General features: G+C 39.4%; 1 protein-coding gene across 2 annotated transcripts in view; it reads left to right on the top strand.

The window, feature by feature from the left end:
- ASB7 (ankyrin repeat and SOCS box containing 7) overlaps positions 1–20,410 on the top strand; it is a 55,367-nt gene extending 34,957 nt beyond the window's left edge. For both annotated transcript variants that reach the window (XM_081230176.1, XM_081230175.1), the window contains exons 5-6: positions 2,677–3,282; positions 18,433–20,410. In XM_081230176.1, the coding sequence (XP_081086302.1) occupies positions 2,677–3,282; positions 18,433–18,572 (746 nt within the window). In that variant the 3' untranslated portion in view covers positions 18,573–20,410. The remainder of the gene's footprint in view (positions 1–2,676; positions 3,283–18,432) is intronic.
- The last annotated feature ends 617 nt before the right edge of the window (positions 20,411–21,027 follow it).

The raw sequence follows: 21,027 nt of genomic DNA, 5'->3' as shown, positions 1-21,027 counted from the left end.
TATAAAGAGGCAGGAAGGAACTTTTTGAGATGATGGCAATATTTTGATTGTAGTGGTAGTCACATGACTGTATACAATTCATCAGAGTTCATCAACCTGTATACTTAAAATGGTTCAGTTTTATTGCACCTCAGTAAAGCTGTTGGAAAGAAAGAAGCCATATTGGTAGGGAATGTTTGTCTGCTTTTATTTATATATACTTTCAAACTTTTCAAATGGGTTTCTTGAGACTGCTACAATTTGTATTAAATAGGTTGCACCTGGGGGGAGAAAGCTTGCTAAAGCGGACAAAGTTATGAGGTGATGGGGCTACCATGTTAGTGTTCAGGGAAGGCTTTTCTGTTGAAGGAACATTTGAACAGACACAGATGAAGTGAATTCAATTAAGTCAAAGAAGGTCTCTTCACATGTGCCCTTCACATTTCTTACAGAATTTATATCTAGGTGTTTTGTAGTTTCTGCTGTTACAAATAAAATCTTTTTCTTATCTTATTGCATTGGCTAATAATCCTTAAATTAATTTTTGTTTTCATCTTTGTCTTATATTTCCTATTTGTTAATTTCTTGAGGAAAGTAACTATACAGATTTTATACGTTGTTAACCTACAGTCTTCCTTCTGTGCTGTGTTTCCAGTGTGTGCTCAATTAATGGATTTTAGTGGTTTTTACTTAGACTAAGCAGATCATTGCTGTATTTGTTCATCTTTGTTTCTCCTAGCTCAGTATAGCACCAAGTTGTAAGTAGAATCTTAAAAAGACCTGAGGGGGAAAACTAAAGATGCAAGTGCAATTTTATGTAACATAATTTTAATTTTACTGTCAAACAAAGCGAGTATAGGATGCACATGAGACTGTTTGCTGGCAACTTTAAAGGCACCCATGGTAGATGAAAGGTGGGAGAAGTGAGAAAAGGTATTCTTAAATTTCACTAACAGATTAAAAGAGAATGTCTGGAAGCAGTTGATTGGTCAGGTATAGATTAGGAATAGCCATCTTGGCAAGATTTATGGTTTTATTTGAATAGAAGGGGCTTTTTTATATTTCATGCCTGTCTTCACTTAGTCTACTTTAGGTAAGTGAGGTATCTGAAAACAGATTTGAGGGCTCAGCATCATCTGTCAAAATGGAAACAGTAGCTCATGTTCATGCCTTACCAGTAGATGGCAGCAATGTGCATTGTTTAAATATTCTTGCTCCTTTTTTTTTTAAATTAAGTAGTGAATAAGTACTGTATATCTTTCTTTTAGTGAAGACCAAGGCAGATATGATACCCTCATTTTCTTTAAACACATAAAAGTCATATTAGTGTTGTGTAATGTCAGTTTATATGAAATAATCTTAGAAATTCAACTGATATAGCTTACCTAAAAAGTGTTAACTTTTTATAGCTTTTGTTGTAACTATTTCTTAATTGAAATTTGTATTCTCCACAGTATCATTACTATTTTAGATACAGTTTTCTGCCTCATAGGTTTTTCTAAGAGACCAAGCTGTCATAAAATGTTTTAGAACTAACCAACATTTTACTAAACAAAACGTGACTGTTTAATCACATGACTGTGGAGGCTTTTTGTTTGTTTGTTTGAAGAACAGTTATGAATTTTTCTCTTTCATGAACAAGCTAAAAATTAATGGTGACTTTCATAAGAAGAAAGTATTTTAATCCTTGGTAGTTAGGTCCACCCAGTTATCTTCACACAGAATTGCTGGCCTCCAGGAAGTGACCTACCTATAGCATATGAGGGTTCTTACCCCTTTTCTGCCCTTGTCCAGGAAGGCTAGTGGGATGAGAGCTGTGTAGAACTGACCCTCAGCTTTAGAAAACATTGGGGGCAGGTGACAAAAGTCTGTGACTTGAGGAGTCACACAGCAGATAAATCATTTTGGTTTCTTTTCTTCTCTTTTATTTCTTTTTTTTTTCCTTCCAGAAATCTGTCGATTTAGGAGAGAGGTTTGGAACTGTTTTAGAAAATAATATTTATTCAGTGCTGAGGTTTCTCCCAATTTTTCTCACAATGTGTGCTGCTTAATTCTTAAAAACTCCAAAGTTCTTGTAAAAGGAAGAATTCAGAATAGAGTTTTATCTTATAAAAACACGATTTATCAAGATCACTTAACATATATCTTACATGTTTTGGAATTCTTACAGATCACAGAAAACCTTTTTTTTTTTAAATTTTTACCTAATACACCCTAAAACAACACAGTCTGCCAGACCACAGTACATCCGTAATTTAGATCAGCAGATGTTGCTACACATGCTTCTTTTTAAGACCAAGAAGCAGCAGAAGAGAAAATAAAACAAAAAGTTCAAAACAGAAGAGAAACATGAAACAGTACAGAGATGAGGGAGTTGGGAAGCCAAGGGCAATTGGTGAAATTAGCAAAGAGAGGGGATGTGGTGATCTGGACTCTGTGTTTTTTGTATACAGCTTTTAAACGCTTTGTAAGTCATATACTCATCCTATTAATCGAGGTTTGATAACTTTCTACTAAATTTTTTCTCCATTAAAACGGTATTTCAATTAAGCTGAGGCAAGAAGGACTTAATGTTCATTATAGTGTTTAATCATTTCACATTTCATATGAGAATTGGCTAAGATGTGCTGTGCCATGGCAGAGTTCGTTGCTTTGTCTCAGAGTCTGCTAATGTTTTCATTTTGGTTTTAACTCTAGCTGATCCCACAGTTAAGGACTTAATCGGAGGCTTCACTGCACTTCATTACGCAGCCATGCATGGCCGGGCTCGGATTGCACGCCTGATGTTAGAATCTGAATACAGGAGCGACATTATTAATGCAAAAAGCAATGATGGCTGGACTCCTCTTCATGTGGCTGCTCACTATGGTAGGGACTCATTTGTCCGACTCCTACTGGAGTTCAAGGCTGAGGTCGACCCGCTCAGTGATAAAGGTACAACGCCGCTTCAGCTCGCCATTATCCGAGAGAGGTCAAGCTGTGTGAAAATCCTCCTGGACCACAATGCCAACATTGACATTCAGAATGGTTTCCTGTTGCGATACGCTGTGATCAAAAGCAATCACTCTTATTGCCGAATGTTCCTTCAGAGAGGAGCAGACACAAACTTGGGTCGCTTAGAAGATGGACAAACTCCTTTACATTTGTCTGCCCTTAGGGATGACGTGCTTTGTGCACGGATGTTATATAATTATGGAGCGGACACGAACACAAGGAACTATGAAGGACAGACCCCACTGGCTGTTTCAATAAGCATTTCTGGAAGTAGTCGACCGTGTTTGGATTTCTTACAAGAAGTCACAAGTATGTAATTTAATTATTACTATTATTACATTTTAAAAAAAATTTTGGGGCCTCCCTGGTGGCGCAGTGGTTGAGAGTCCGCCTGCCGATGCAGGGGATACGGGTTCGTGCCCCGGTCTGGGAGGATCCCATATGCCGCGGAGCGGCTGGGCCCGTGAGCCATGGCCGCTGGGCCTGCGCATCCGGAGCCTGTGCTCCGCAACGGGAGAGGCCACAAGAGTGAGAGGCCCGCATACCGCAAAAAGAAAAAAAAAAGAAAAAAAAAAAAAAAAAAAATTTTGCATCTTCTGAGGAGCTTAAGGTATTTTTACAACTTAAAATGACCAGACATTAATGATTCTTATTAGCCCTGCTCATTCCATTCATCTGAAATGAAAAGAAAGCTCTGTATCACAGGATTTCATTAAAAATTCAGTTGTGTTACTAAAACTAAATGGGGGTAGATAAGGTGTTAGAATACCCTCGATGTTAGATGTTAAGATTGATGCTAGAACAAGGCAGTTCCTACTGGTCATAAACATAGTCTTTCCAGGCTTTCCTGGACTTGAGATTGAGGAATTAGGAGAATTTTGGATCTTAGCATCCATAGCTATGGAAGTGTCCTAGAATTTGTGCTTTATTGCTAAGTTGTTGCTCATGTTTTATTGTTGCTTTTCTTCTTCTTTACAATGTGAACACACATGAACTGGAACAACAGTGTTATTTATCAGACATCTTAGTAATGCAGGTTAAGGATGATAGAAATCAGAAAGTGTTGTAAAGAAAAATTTGCTCCCAGTGGAAAATTTGGTGCCACTGTCTCTGGCCCACACAGGACTGTATAACTGACCTGTTTTTGTGTGGGCACTTTATTTTAAAGCCAGGAAAAGTGTCTGACCCATTGTGTGTAGTGGTGCATGTGTTCGTGTTGTTTTTCGGATAGAGGTATTAGTTTGTGTGGAGTAGCCACCCTCTCCTGTCCGACTTCCTTGTAACCAGTCGAGTATGTGTCTCAGAGCTTAACATCACACATGAAGCCACAGTCTATAAACAAAACATTTGTCTGCCACACTTTTTAATGAATTCCCCTTCCTCACCTAAGTTTTATGTTTCATTCATTGTTATGGAAGAAGAAACACATTCTGGGTACCAGGTACTGGAGGATGAGGAGTTTACTTGACCTGCTTATAAATAATCCACTGCCCCCCTGAGAGCTGAATTTGGGAGTAGAAAACTTATGAAGAAATGAAGTGTAATTTGTATTTTGTTTATTCATAAGAAGGGAAGGATGAAATTATTACCACTAAGTATATTCAGACTCAAGCATAAAAAGAAATCACACTCAGAGTCTAACTCATGCTGTCCAATAGAACTTTCTGTGATGATGGAAATGGTCTCTGTGCTGTCGACTGTGGTAGCCACTAGCCCCATGTGGCTGTTGAACACTTATTATGTGGCAAGTGCCACATAGGAACTGAATTTTTAATTTTATTTAATTGTATTAATTTAAATTTAAACATCCACAAGTGCCTAGTGGCTGTCGACTGTGGTAGCCCCTAGCCCCATGTGGCTGTTGAACACTTATTATGTGGCAAGTGCCACATAGGAACTGAATTTTTAATTTTATTTAATTGTATTAATTTAAATTTAAACATCCACAAGTGCCTAGTGGTTGTCGACTTGTACAGCACAGATAGGCCTGCCTTGGGAGAGGTGTTTTGGGCTATCTGGTAGGTGGTCTCTTGCCAAAAGCTTTTGAGGCACACTGATGTACCCAGAGACAGGAGATGTTGTGTGTGCTGATTCCTCCCCAGCTGACCCTTCAGATCCAGGCCACATTTTAGGAAAAGACTACAGCAAAAATTCAAATGCTGATTCTCTCAGCAAATGTTCTAGCAGTTTTCATTTATATAGACCAGTAGGGGTGTTGGTGTAGTGAAAGATAAGATTACTCTTGAACTTGAGGTTAGAATTCTGTCATGGTATGTAGCCTATAAAGTATATCTTATTCTTAATAAATTCTGAATGTATTTTTGTTGTTGCTGCTATTGTTGTTGTTTTAACTTTAACACTAGAGGCTCATGGTTAAATTACCTTGTCTGTCTTCAGGAAGGCATGTTACACACATAAATGCCGCAGCCTGTTTGTTAAATACTTTGCTCAGTGGTTAATGGTGTAGACTAGGGCTAGACTACGTTAGACCAGCCGTGACTCTACCACACATTAGCTGTAACTTTGGGTGGGTTAGCTAACTGCTCTGTGCCTCAGTGTCCTCATCTTAAAATTGGGGTAATTATATCTGTCTTACAGGCTTGTTGTGAGGATTGAATGAGTTAATATTCATAAAGCACTTAAAACAGTACCTGGCACATTTTAAGTGCTATATATATATTTTTTAAAAATAAAATAATTAATTAAGTGAGGGTAGATGAACAGCAAGAGCTGGCTTGCTACCTACAGAGTGAATCCCCTAGATTCTTATTCTACCATAGCCTCTATTTTCAACTCTATAAACTGTTGTGTAGTCTGCATCTGGAGACAGGCAGCCAGGGGGATGGGTGGAGCTGCCCCTTCATCCCCCAGCCCTTGGAGCTGCTCAGTTCCACCATGGAGTGCTGCTGGAGAGCAAGAATGTTGAGTTAAAAAGAGATTCACATGTACCTTTAAAAGTAGGGCAGATAGAAAAATCGACGGGACTGCCTCTTTGTGTTTGAGTTCTCCACTGCACCTAGAGCAGAGCCATACACCTAGTAGGTCCTCAGTAAGTGTGGGTTGGCTGATTGGCTGCATCTGTAAGGATGGTGGCTGAGCAAACTTGGGATGCTTTTCAGAAGTGAAGGACCATCTGTCCTTGGAAGGCTGCAGTTACCCTCTGTCTTCAGGTGATGCAACATAATTCATTACTTCTTGACTTTGCTGTCAGTGGTGTTTCCTGCCAAAAGCAAATTAAGTGTTCTGCTTCACCTGTGCATTATTTATTAGATTTTCTTTTCCTAGTGAATAATTATGTGCTAGAAGGACCAACTGTAGCTGATGCCCTCTGGAGCTCTGTACTGGCTCTCTTGGAAACCAGAGTGAGGACTTCCCTGGTGGCGTAGTGGTTAAGGATCTACCTGCCAACACAGGGGACATGGGTTCAAACCCTGGTCTGCGAAGATCCCACATGCCGTGGAGCAGCTAAGCCTGCGTGCCGCAACTACTGAGCCTGCACTCTAGAGTCCTCAAGCCACAACTACTGAGCCCATTGCCACAACTACTGAAGCCCACACGCCTAGAGCCCGTGCTCCATAACAAGAGAAGCCACTGCAATGAGAAGCCCGTGCGCTGCAACAAAGAGTAGCCCCCTGCTCGCCGCAACTAGAGAAGGCCCGCGTGCAGCAATGAAGACCGAATGCAACCAAAAATAAATAAATAAATAAATAAATTTTTAAAAAAGAAAAGAAAACCACAGTGAAAGATGGTTAGGTGGTTCAGGGAGCCATCAAGTCAAATCCCTGAGCTCCTTTCAGTCTTTACTGCTGCTGAGAGCTACCGCTCTCTAGGCCCCAAGTCCTTGGCCTCAAATCTGAAAACTCAGACTCCTGAGGTGTAAGGACAACAGAAATGCCACTTGGTGGTCTTTATTCAGGGCCATTTTACTAGAGAGCAAGTTATTTAAATTGGAAGAACTCAAGACAGTCATAATCCTAGAATCTAAAAGCTACTGTGGCTTTTTAGGAAAATTGCCATAAAAACTCTGACACACACTCCATAAAAACAGAGCAGGTCAAGTGGCTTAGTTATAAGGTAGTATCTGTGGGTGCCTTGTTGGTCACAGTAGAGGGAGAAGCCACAAAGAGGTGTTGTTATTCTACAGACAGACTTCCAGAAACCTCTGCCTTCTAGAATGGCTGGAACTCAATGTGATCACCTCCAGAAAGCCAGTCAACTGAAGGAGCAGCTTTTTTGTGCCCTGGAACAGTAAATACAGCTAAGAAGAGCCAAAGATCCTACCTGGAGAATGAAGATCACCTTGCTGAGGGAAAGATGTTTCCTGCTTAGATAAGCCAGTTTTTGGTCTTTTAGTTCTTTTACTAGAAAAAAAAAAAGAGTGGAGCAAATAAACTAAAGGGACAACAACAGAGAGAGCAATGAAAATGTGACCAATGACAGGTAGAAATGGTGGTGATGACAGACAGCAGCAGACGTTCTGATGGAGGTCCATTGATGGAGGATGATGGAGATCCGTTGATGGAGGTCTATTGGAGACACTCATTCTGAGGGTCATGCAAATGCATGCAGTTAATTAAAGTAGAATAATTTGTATGTAGCATTTGCACAGACACCATTTGGAGCTAAGAGGATCATGGGAACTCTGGCGTATAGGAATGGGCAAAAAATCTCTAGCTGAAGATAAAGAGCAGAGATTGTAGGAATGTTTGTCCAATTCAAAAGAAAAAATTAACATTTATGCACAAGAAAGGGCGAGCACAAGAAACTGTTGTTAAAAGAGGTGCAACGTTAAAAATTCAAGAAAGACTATTTCATAAGTAAAGCTTACCCTGAGAAATGGTTAAATGATAATAGAACTCTCCTTGAGCAATGGGATTGTAATCTAGTGCTCTTTTCCCCTTATCATCTCCCTGCCCTACCATGTAAACTTTCCGAGTCAAGGAGTTACTCAGAATATGAAAGTTTTTTAAGAAAGAGAGATTTCATGAGAAAGCAGTTTTGCCCTCTCCCCTGTTTCATGCCCTGCCCCCCACCCCCAAATACCCACACCTTGGTGAGCTAGGAGGACTGCAGTGGCTGGAGTCAGAGAAACGTTTATTCTCCAGGTGAGGTAAGACTCTGGTGAAGTCTCTTCCCTTGCAGAACAGACTTTGTTATGAAGTTTCTGAGTGTATGTCAGATAGTTATTCTCACCCTCCCCCTGGCAGAGCCATGAGGGGGTCTTTATTGTCTCTTCATGTGAGAACCTGATGGGGTTCCTGAAAGGAAAGCCAGAACATCGGGGGTTTCCTAAGACTGTGGCTCTCCCTCTCAGGCTGGTCCATGCACGGCTCTTGGCAGTTTGTCAAAATGACCATTTAAGTGTTCCTACCAGTTTGTGGCTCCAGTAGCTACTGCTGCAGGTGCACAGATTCCAGCTGTGACTCTAGATCTGATTCTCTCTCCAGATTTTATGGTGGAGGTTTGCCCTGTGACATCAGTTTACCGATGGGTCCTAGATAAGTCATTAATTTCAGTTTGTTCAGCTTTTTCTTCTTGTAAAGACTGGAGTGAGGACTTCAAGTTCTTTATATGTTGGAGCTAAAACCAGAAGTCTATTCATTATTTTTATCATTTTTACTTACAATGTGAAAATCATCCTATCCATGGTCCCTTGGGCTGAGTAGAGTTTTGCCCACTTGTATTCAGAGGCACGTGTCTCCCTTATAGCGTCCTGAAGGTTTCTCAGCTGTGCCTGTGTCATGGGTGCGTTGAATCAGCTGAGTCTGGTGGTGGAGAGAGCAGCTAATGGGCTCTTGACCCAGTGTCTGACTTACCTAATAAACTTGGGCAAGCTGCTTAGCCTCCACCTGCCTTATGGGTCTGTTTCCTTCTCTGAAAAATGGGGAAATTAGACCATAGTCCGTGGAGTCCCTCCTTTTAAAAATTCTTGCTAATAAACATTCTTAAAGGGGATGATATCCTGCTGCTTGTGATTTTATTTTATTTTGTTTCTGGATTCATGTAGAACAGTGTGGACTCTTGGGGGTCCTCGAGACAGTTTTAGGTGCCCATGAGGCCAAAACTAATTTCATAACAATACTAGGATATTATTTGCCTTTTCTTTTTTTTTTTATTGGAGTAAAATTGCTTTACAATGTTGTGTTAGTTTCTGCTGTACAATGAAGTGAATCAGCTATATGTATACCTATCTCCCCTCCCTCTTGGACCTCCCTTCTCCCCCACCGCCCCGCCATCTAGGTCATCACAGAGCACAGAGCTGAGCTCCCTGTGCCATACAGCAGGTTCCCATGAGCTATCTGTTTTACACATAGTAGTGTATTTATGTCAAACCTAGTCTCCCAATTCATCCCACCCTCGCCTTCCCCCCCGTGCCCACATGTCCGTTCACTACGTCTGTGTCTCTGCACTGACTTTTGCACTGATGGTGTAAGAGCTGTGGTGGGTAAAATGGCAGGTACCTCAGCATTAATCAAGGCAGTAGTCTCAGAGGGTACTCGTAGTTGTGTTCTTCACCACAAGGCAATCTCAGTAAAGAGTGTTCCAGTTCCATTTAGGAATCTCTTTGATTTAATTTTATTAAATCTTATCCCTTTCAGTATGTACCTTTTAATTATTCTGTGGGATGGAAATTGAAAGTATTCTTACTATGTAATGAAGTGCTGTGATTGAATTGAGGAAAAGTACATCTGTGATTTGTTTGAGCTGAACCAGCAGCATTTTTGGTGGAATACCATTTTTACCTGAAGGATGGACGGACAGCCAAACTATAGCTGTTTTGGCTTTGGTATTTGGTAGACATTTTCTTGAAAATGAATAAAGTGCATTTGTCACCTTAAGGAAAACAACCGACAGTATTTATGGGGAGTCATAAAATTTGAGCTTTCAAGTGAAAATTAGAATTTTGAAAAACTTGTATTTTTGTATTTGCCACTGGGACATTGACAATTTCCCAACATGTAAAGACATTTTTGAGATTAGTAGAGATAATAACAAAAGTAATTTTTTTTTTTTTTTTTTTTTGCGACACGCGGGCCTCTCACTGTTGTGACCTCTCCCGTTGCGGAGCACAGGCTCCGGACGCGCAGGCTCAGCGGCCATGGCTCACAGGCCCAGCCGCTCCGTGGCATGTGGGATCTTCCCAGACCGGGGCACGAACCCGTGTCCCATGCATCAGCAGGCGGACTCTCAACCACTGTGCCACCAGGGAAGCCCCAAAAGTAATTTTTTGATATCATGTAATAAATTGGGTCAACATATGGAAGATCTGCATAATAACCCAGGTAACCAGTATTTTCCAAATGACTAATGCATGATGTTACAAAATCATGCATGGGTAAAAGATCCGTTCAGAGGGCAAAACAGACCAATGGATTTTAATGTGAAAGAGTATAAAGAAGTTCATTGTTGTGGTTTCAGATTCCATATTGCATCTAACCTTTAAAAAAACACCTCTTGTTGAGTTTTGGTGAAGTATCAAAGAAGATCCATGATTATCTAAAAAGGCCATGAAAATGGCCTTCCTTTTCCAACTACCTATGTGAGTCTGGATTTTCTTCATCTACTTCAATCATAACAGCATATTACAACAGATGGTACGCAGAAGCAGATCTGTAAATCCAGCAGTCTTCTCTGAAGCCAGACCTAAGAGATATTTGCAGAGATGTAAAACAGTGCCACTCTTCTCATGAAATCTTTGTTTTGAAAAGCAGCTTTTTTTCCCATAAAAACTTATTTCAACTGATAATAAATTTATTACTAGTATTTTAAGTGAATCAATAAGTATTTTTAAAATTTCTGACATTTATTTTCTAGATATGATGAATATAGATGGGTATAGCACACATAAACAAAAATTCTTTGAGGTCCTATAATTTTAAGAGTGCAAGTCAGTTTAGAAGACTAGTACCCTGGATTCTAGATCCCAGTTTCAGAGATTCACCGTGCACAGCACCATATCAGAGGTGCCAAGGAGTCCTTGAGTAAGTTAACCACTTAACTGTTTACTAAACACCTTTTTTTTTCTTTTTTACATAGCATGGCAGGCTCTCGTATAAATTACTCTTAAGGCAGAGAATATGCCAGTTGGGTTTGTGTTTAATATCTAGAGGAGTCTAAGGTAATGCACTGATCTGTGTTTCTAGTAGATGCTGTTCAAATACTTGAAGCAGCTGCTCATTATGCTTCAGTGGTAGGTAAAAGGTAGTGCTGGGTTGTATCAGTATTTCAATTTGTATGTTTTAAGGAATTAAAGGAGTTAATAATAGGAATTAATTATTTAAATTAAATTTTAAATAATTTTAATGTATTTAATAAATAATTTTTAAATATATTATTTAAATAAAAACTTTTTAAATAAGTAAATTGACCAAAAGGAATTTGAAAAATAAAGGTCTCATACTTCTAAGAGAAAAAGATTAGGTAAATGGGAATGAGTTGGATAAACTGTTGTGCAGAGACTTAATCCATCAAGTACTTAAGATTGTTACTTTCTAGAACATCAGTTACGGGCATTTAAAAATACTATTTTATAAACACTACAGTAACCTGAAATCACGGGCATTTAAAAATACTATTTTAGGGCTTCCCTGGTGACGCAGTGGTTGAGAGTCCGCCTGCCAATGCAGGGGACACGGGTTCGTGCCCCGGTCCGGGAGGATCCCACATGCCGCAGAGCGGCTGGGCCTGTGAGCCATGGCCGCTGAGCCTGCGCCTCTGGAGCCGGTGCTCCGCAACGGGAGAGGCCACAACAGTGAGAGGCCCGCGTAACGCCAAAAAGATAATAATAAAAAAAATAAAATAAAGGAACAAGTCTTTATAAAAAAAAATACTATTTTATAAACACTATGGTAACCTGAAATATGTCTTTATTTAAATTTTAGTCATAGTCAAGTAGTATGTTTTAGCTGCAAAGTTTTAAACTTTAAAAAAAGTAAGAATATAAATCATGACTTTAATTTTAAGAAAGTGAAATTTAGGCTGTGGCTTTCTCAGCTAAGTCCAGCACAGCAACAGGTAGGTATGTAAGCAGATGACCCCATACAACCCCTCAGCATCAGGTGCCCTTACTCCTCCTGTGTTCCTTTCAAATGCTTCTTTAATCAATATCTTTGACTTTTTTTTTTCTTTTTTTTTTTTCAGTATGACTTACCAAAATAGTGTTATTTAGTATAACTCTTTGAGGAAATAATTTGTGTAACACATTTTAACTAAGGTTATTTTTGATTATTGATTTTTCTTCTCATTGGGGATTTTGCTACACATCTACATTGTAGTCTTATTAGGTTATTTAGTCCCAATTATTAAAATCACTTTTAGAAATAAATAAATAGTACACAGTTTTAAGTCAAATTATACCACATTTTAAGGTTCTTTGATATGGAAAGTATTACCTTATTCTGTACTATTTCTGTCATATTTGTATTACTTTCTATTTTTTATGTAGGCTTCTAGGGACTTCTGTTATTTGTTAGGAAGCAATATATGCTTTTGTTTGGCTTAGTGCAAATGAGAAAAATAGGTCAAAGCTCGTGTGCCTGTGAAGAAAAATGTAACAAGTGGACAAATGTCATCAAGGCTGACATTGTGTACTTTTGGATTCTATCTAAGAGTTAAATCAGAGTAGCCTTTTATTTTACAATACCATGATTTTTATTTTGAGGTGAGCTCGCAACTACCTTTGTCCTGTAAAATAAGATTTAACACATTTCATACTAAGTCCCTGTGAAGGGAATTCAGAGGCAAAAGCAAAGGAATAAAATGTGTTTATGGTAGGATCTTAAAATGGGAAACTGAAATAAAACAAAGAGGTATTGGGAGACCATTCCAGATGTTGACCTAAGATGGAGAGTGCTAAATAAATAAGTTTAGCCTATTATAAATGCAGTGGTGGTCATGTCAAAAGGAGGTGCTTTAGGATATTTAATTTTCAAAATTATGCTGCTGCCCTGGTTTTGTAATTATACTAGACCAGACCCTTCAAAAGCTGATTTCCTATTTTATACCAGCCCAATTATTACTAATGATGGGCTTCTTTACCAAATGGAAAGACTAATAACCCTTTGAAGTATTATGTAATCCCCTTGTAGTTCATTAGTATGGATAATAGTTTGTAGTGTTTCTGCATCCCCCATAGTGTTTATAATTCCTTAAATTATACTCTTTTTGTGAGATGTCCCCCAAGGTCTCCCCTGTCATCCCACGGACAAGGCAGTTGCTATTTAACAGGACAGGAGTCATTTTCTAAGACGCCTGGTAAGCAGCGTGCACGTGTGTTGGTTTTTTGCTTTTGTTCCCTTTATTCTCTTTCTCTGCCTTCTTTTCCTCTGCCACCACCTCCTTCTTTCTCTTGCCCCTTTAATCTCTGGGACAGTGCATTTTTAAGTACATAGTAGGTGCTCAGTAAATACTTTTGAGTGATATGTTGACAACAAAATAAATAATAGGCACATCTCAGAGATACTGCAGGTTCTGTTCCAGACCACTGCAATAAAGTGACTATTGCAATAAAGCAAGTCATTCAAATTGTTTGGTTTCCCAGCACATGGAAAAGTTATGTTTAGACTATATTGTAGTATATCAAGTGTGCAATAGCATTATGTCTAAAAAAACAATGTGTGTACCTTAATTTAAAAAATACTTTATTGCTAGAAAATGCTAATCATCATCTGAGCCTTTTAGCCTAGTAGTAACTTCAAGAAAAGGATCACTGATCACAGATCACCATAATAATATAATAATAATGGCAATGTTTGAAATATTGCAAGAACTACCAAAATGTGACACAGAGACATGAAGTGAGCAAATGCTGCTGGAAAAATGGCGCTGATAGACTTCCTCAATTCAGGGTTGCCACAGACCTTCAATTTGTAAAAAATGCAGTATCTGCGAAACACAATAAAACGAGGTATGCCTGTACTTCTTTTTCAGTCATAATCTTCTATTCCTAAAATGATATTCCTGAAAAAATGGGTCCTTAAATAGTCTTAGAAATAACAGTCATTACAATTAGTCTTTATTACTCTTTATTATGTAACCCGCTTTTCACTCAGTGCTGCTACCTGGCAAGGTGAGGGAATATCTGTATATTTGTGGAGCAGTAGTATAACGACACACCTCACTTCATCACTGCACAGCTTTTTTATACAAAGTTCTCACATCTCTGCCAACTCCAGGTCATGTAGTGATTTCCAGAATATGATTTCCATCAATTTGCTCAGGACTGTTTCCCAGGACTAGATTACGAGTTGTTCTTTTACTGTTAAGTTGTCAGCTAGTTTTCTTACCGTCTTAACACCAGGAAGCTTCATCTTCCAAAAAGGAGCCCTCTACATTTCTGAGAAGGGGAAGTAAAACGTATCCTTACAAGTATTTAAAATTACTATTTTAACATTTATTTACCAAATACTCTATTAGCTCTTACTATATGCCTGTGTACTATTGTAAGCACTTTACCAAAACTAATTCTTTATATGCTTGTAAGGCCTATTATGTAGGTGGTGTTATCCTTAGTTCATAGGTGTAGAAACCAAGGCAGGAGGCTAAGTAGCTCACCCAAGAGCTACTGGGGCCAGCAGTTGATGCTGGCTGCAGAGTTGATGCTTTTAACCACTCTGGCCTTTACCATTCAAGGTCTTTCTGCAGACAGGAATTATACATGGTCAGGAAATCTTCAAAAGATCACATTCTCCCCAGACATTAAAAGACTGCCACAACACACTGCTTAAGAAGAAGAAAATTCTGTAGCAAATTGAGTAAAACTTTCTGACATTTAGGCATAGAAAGTGCATTTTTCCCTGGGAAAGGCTAATGCACCAATAGCTTCTGAGGGTGGTAGTATTTCTGTAGCTTCCTCCTTTGAATTTATTAAACCATTAAAAGTCTCCCCTTTCCTCCAGCTTCTAGTAACATTTTTAAAACTTTCCCTTAAGCCCTGACCAACAGCCTCGTCAAAGCTTCCCCCCCGGCCTGGTCCCAATGACAAAGCCATCTATTTTAGATTTTTTTTTTTTTAATGGCAACCCCCTACTTCCACATCCCAGAATCTCACTTGGTTATCTAATGCTGCAAATTTTAGTGGCTTAAAATAATAATAGTTGATTATTTTACTTCTCTACTCCAAGCAGTGTCATCTGGAGCCACTTGACTGGGGCCTTTCCACTGTCAAAAGGGCTCACTCTGATGGCTGGCTAGTTGTGCGGGCACTTGGCTGGGAGCTCAGCCTGGATGTTGGGCATTGACCTCAGTTCCTTTTTGTAGACTGTTGAGACTTCTTCATGGCGTGGTGATAGCTGTGTGCCAAGAGTGAATGTCCCAAGAGCCAGGTGAAAGCTATGATCTATGAGTTCCACCATAGTCATGAGCCCACCCAGTTTCAAGGAGAGGGAACCTAGATACCGTCTCTTAATGATGGGGTATCCAGTCACATTGTAAAAGAAAGAGCATGAGGCATAGGAGGTACTGTGGTCGTTTTTGGAGAGTATAATCTGCCACAAAACGAGACCATCAGAAGATCCCCTATTTGGAACCTATTGTTTCCATCTTTTCTATCTTAGCTAAGCAAATTCCAATAATACAGGTTTTCCACATTGTTAGATGATATGTTTTCATTTAAGTACACATGTATATTTATATATGTCAATTCTATGTCATCTGTTTTTTGCCTGAATACATTGTGGTTGTTCTTTTCATTAATATTGTACTTGAAAAGGACCTGCCATCTATTAGGAAGATCAAATTCTTTAAAAAAAGAAGATTCAAATCTGATACATATTCTGGTGGTTTGCATTTGCAGATCAAATACTATAAGCATTTATTGAAAAATGACAGTGATAATTTATTCTCTTCCTAAAGGTAGCCCATGAATGGTGATGAAAAATAATTCAAAACAGGTTAGAAAACGATTTGCCGTTGACATGGGTGTGTTTTGCAATGAGCTGACTGTTTTATACTTTAAGGACAAGCCTATTAAGTGTTCATTTGTTCAACTAGTATTTGTTGAGTATTGTGTCAGGCATTGGACTTTTGCATTGGCAACCAGAAATCGTCTTACCCTCATGGAACATGTGAGGAAGATGGACATTAATGGGTAATCACCAAGTAAATGTAAAATCATAGCCTTGTTAAGTACTGTAGAGAAAAGGAGCTCGGAGAGAATCTGATGGGGAACCTGACCTCATCTCCCTTTCAGCAGTGCCCTTTTAGTAGAGATCTGGACGATGAGGGGGACACACCTCACCAAGAGACTCATGAGTGAGTGCTACAGCCTCACAGGGATCCTTATGCAGACATCCACGGATACACGTGCCCCTAGCTTACAGCCATTTTTAGGAAAGCAGTAGCTTCAGCTGTGATTCTGTTAAGAGACCATGTATTAAGTACCTCTTGGAAAGCACATGTTCATACAGGTCTTACAGAGCAGAGGTCTAAGTTTTAAGGACCCTTTTTCGTTTATAAAGAATTACTTAATTTTGAATAATGGTGATCCCTGTAAACGAGTACAATTCAAGTAAGTACTAAGTACAGCAGTAGTACTCCATGTATGGCCTGGGGACCCCTGGAGTTAGCCAGACTCTTTCAGGATATCGAGGTCAGAGCAATTTTCATAATAATACTAAGACACTATTTGTCTTTTCCACATTCCTTCTTTTATGAGAGTAAGTGGACTTCCCCAGAGACTGGGTGATGTGGTTTCATCACAACAGATTGAGTGTAGGAGCATATATGAGAGTTCAGCCATCATCTGTTAAGCCAGACCTTTAAAAGATTTGCAGAAATGTGAAAGAATGCCATTCTTCTCATTTGTTTTTGAAAATATTGTTACCTTCATAACAATGGTATTTATGTTAACTAACATATAATGGGGTTTATCTTTGTTATTTTTAAATGAATTAATAAGTATTTCTGAAATTTCTGTTTTAACCTCTAATATGGTAAAGTGTTTTGGGGTTTTTTAAAATTATTTATTTATTATTTATTTATGGCTGCGTTGGGTCCTCACTGCTGCGCGCGGGCCCCCTCCAGTTGCAGCGAGCGGGGGCCACTCTCCACTGCGGTGCGCGGGCCTCTCGTTGCGGTGCCCCCGCCCCATTGCGGAGCCGGGCTCCAGGTGCGCGGGCCCAGCAGTCATGGCCCACAGGCTCTAGATCGCAGGCTCAGTAGTTGTGGCTGGCGGCTCTAGAGCGCAGGCTCAGCAGTTGTGGCTCACAGGCTCTAGAGTGCAGGCTCAGCAGCCCTGGCACACGGACTTAGCCACTCCGCGGCACGTGGGATCCTCCTGGACCAGGGATCGAACCTGTGTCCCTTGCATTGGCAGGCGGATTCCCATCCACTGGGCCACCAGGGAAGTCCCTGTAAAGAGGTTTTGAGGCCAAGAAGTTTGAGAATCGCTGAAGTATAGCATCCTGCTTGACTTTGAGCATGTTACTTAGAGATGCAAGCAGTCTGTAAAATGGGGATGATGATCAAAGTACTTCCCTCGTAAAAGGATTAAACGAGTTAGTATATATCGGGAGCTTATAAGACTACATGGCACAGAGTACACATTCAACATATGTTAGCTTGTATTATTATTACCATTTAATATGAAAGTAGAATTTATGTGAATCCAAACACTTCTGAGGCTCTGTGGCAAAGAATTTTTGCTTGTGTTTGTGGTCATCTATATTGATTTGGTAAAACACAATATTCAAAAGTGAAAGGAATTGCATTTTGTAATTTTTCTTTTGAGTTGGGTTATAGCAGAGGTTTTTATTGGCAGATTGTCAGGGTGGCACGTTTGAAGAGATGGAGATTCAGAATAGCTTGGGGTGCTTTTTCCGCCCCCGCTGCCCTCCCAGTCCATGCCCTCCCCACAGCCAAGTTCTGCTGTGTCCAGAATCATGGTGAACACCAGGGCAGATGTCATTTGGGAGAGCTCCCCAGGATTGTGTTCTGTGCCCTGGACAGTGAGCTGACAGGAGGAGCCATGTTAGAAAGCATCTCTTTTAGTTCCCTCACTTTTCAGGTGGAGAAACTGAGGCCCAGAAGAGTGATTTGCCTCACACTGGTTCACCCAGCATATTAGAGGCCTACCTGGGACAAGAACTGACATTCCAGTTTGTACTGGTAGGCATACCAGGCTTAGAGTCAGAAGAGCTGGTTTTAGCCTCTGTCTAAAAAGCTTTAATTGGTCGTCTGACATTGAGCAATTGACTAAAATCCCTGATCTTTAGTGTCCCTATTTGTAAAATGGAGGTGAAAATATCGACCATCCCAGGGATGTGAAAAGGATCAAATGAGACACCATATGAAGGTACCCAGGACATGTCCTCCTAGCTAGAGTCTCTCTGATCCTTTGAATGTAAAGTCCACAGAGAGACACTTCCCAGTGAAATAAACTATTCTTTTCAGAACCTTAAAGCCCGCCTTAAATGTTGTGCTTTGCAGCTTTGTAATATTTTCTTTTTTCTGTCTTTATAGGACAGCCCAGAAACTTGCAGGACCTGTGCCGAATTAAAATTCGACAATGTATAGGCCTTCAAAACCTAAAGCTACTTGATGAACTACCAATTGCCAAGGTCATGAAAGACTACTTAAAACACAAATTTGATGATATCTGATATACACAGAACTGTGAGCAAGATAGGAGTTATATTCCAGATACTTAAAAGGCTTTTTGCCTTGCACAAAGTATATCCTATGCAATTTCTGATTTGCTGTGAAATCAGAAAGCAGGTATACACTTTTAGGTTTTTTTTGTTTGTTTGTTTGGTTTTCATTGTAGGGGAGGGATGTTTTTATATATATAAACACACACACACACACACACACACACCCACATGCTTGAAGGTCTTAATTTGGTTTCTTGGTCCAAGTTTACGAGGTTCAAGCTTTCTATACAATATTGCATTTAAAACAGTTGTTTTTCCAAAATGACACAAGCAGGTTAGGAGTGGAGAATTTACCCTTTCCAAATGTATGGGTTCATTGACGTGCACAATATTATAAACCAGCAGAGCACTTGTTACAGTTTGGAGGCACAGTTTTACCCAGGGCATCCTGGGTTCTACTGGAAAACGCCCTAAGAAAATTTTAACGTAACGCTGTCACCCCTGTCATTTTTAATGAGTACAAATTGGCTGTTTCAAACTGTTCTTTTCCTAATTAATGTGGCTTTGGATGACATAAATCCATTACCTCTGCTTTCCTGTTGGTGTGCTCTTGTTTTTAACTTATTTTTTTTTTAACAACTGAAGTACACTACCCAGAGACGTTGCGTCTCAACTTCTGTCTCTAGTTGAATTGTGCTTTTAAAAAAACTAATGGGAAAGAAACTAGCTTTATAAAGCCCGTGTATTCTGTTTTTAAAACAGTGCCTCCAGTGCAGTACTCTTTCTGGTGTATTTTATGCATTATTTCACTTGATGTTCCTCATTCCACAGCTGGCTTTGACATGCCTGTGAGAACAGGAACCACCACTAATTTTAATTGCAGAACCATAGTATGTCAGTTGCAATTTCCATTTTAGCAATTTCCATTTTAAGCTTTGTTTTTACTTCACTTTAAGCTGAAAATTTCATGTCCTGGTGGTAGCGTATTCCCTAAAAATAGCCCAAAATATTGTTAAACCATTTGGCTTTAATGGTTAAATAATTTGGGGTGGTTTCATGGTGTTTTTTTCTTCCCAGTTGAAATAAAATTTCTAAAGGGTAAAATTTCTAATGGGTGCACATTTGTAAATCTGGTTAATTCCTAATATGCTAATTAAGCATTTCCTATCTATTTTAAAGTTATGCACAGTGACGCTCTTCAGAACAGTTATTTTCTGGGTTGATTGGCATATGTTTTAGTGTAAACATAAATATGATAAAGTGTCAATAACAATGGTTCTAGAGGCATTAGGGATCTATGGTGATGCCCTTGGAAATGAGTTCTGTGCTTGATTTGTCATCATGTTAGTTTCAGAAGAAACTTTAAAAATATCCCAGTATTGTTCTTAGTGCTTTAGGAAATCTCAGAATAGTTACACACCAGTAATAAATTCATTATCAGAAGTTTACAAGATGAAGGGCTTCTCTTGTCTGAATTTGTAGTTTTAAGTCATTAAGTATAAAGCTATTTCACCTACCTGAAAAGTATAACTAAGCAGAATTAGGAGTCTACTCTGGCTTTACCCTTTTCAGAGCCAGCAGTGTTATTTCCTCAAGCACAGAGTTTATTCTCTTGGATGCAGAGTAGCTGTGGCATCAGATGTCTGATCTGCTGGGCCTAGGCTGGGTACAGGTTTCTGAAGAACAGGCGGCTTCGGGAAGAGGTTGCTGTGGGGGATTACAGATGGGCTACGTAGCCTCTTCTACAGGGAACCACTAAGAGTGTGGCCAGTTTTGTAACCATCCCAAAACTATAACTGGAACATGATGGATAGAAATGGGTGGTCTTTTTTTTTTTTTCATAAAAATATCTCCAAAAAGTTATCTTCTGAGAGAGAGGCCTTTATGAAGCTAGGAGCTGAGCTGTGTTCTCATTCTGGAAACCAATAGCCAGGTCAGAGCTAAGGCACATTTGCAGCATCAGGGACCTGGCATGGCCAGAAATGAATTGTGTTACTTTTCCCTGAAACCCTGGGCCCAGGGAGACGAGGAGATGGGAGGGCCTGTGGGGTCCTGCACTCTGAGCAGTGATGTTAATGTTACATTTGCACAGGACTTATTTCCTCATGTGTCTATTAATTTATTCAGTTAGTTCAAAATGATTTTCTTTCCCCAGCCAGTCAAAGGTTTCCAAACTAAGTTAGCCACTGAGTTTGAGTCAGGGAATTCCGAGTAAAAAGGTCAGATGAAGGTAAATTCTTTGTTCTGTATTGCTGCTGCGACTTCAGAAAAAAGTTATGAATGCTCTTCCTGGAATCAAAATTTCTATTTAATGAAGAAGTGTATAATTCCATTATTTATTGTTTGAGGTTTCATTTTTCTGGAAGTTTAAAAAGAATTTTTTGTTGTTGTTGTTAATAGAATCCCAATCACGTATCATATTTAACAATAACTAAAATGTCTCCAAGTTGGTAACTGGTGGAAT

The sequence above is a fragment of the Mesoplodon bidens genome (assembly GCF_964165515.1).
Source record: "Mesoplodon bidens genome assembly, chromosome: 3".
NCBI classification, from domain to species: Eukaryota; Metazoa; Chordata; class Mammalia; order Artiodactyla; family Ziphiidae; genus Mesoplodon; species Mesoplodon bidens.
Note: the sequence above shows the minus strand (reverse complement) of the source record. Positions and strands in the feature narration are given on the sequence as shown.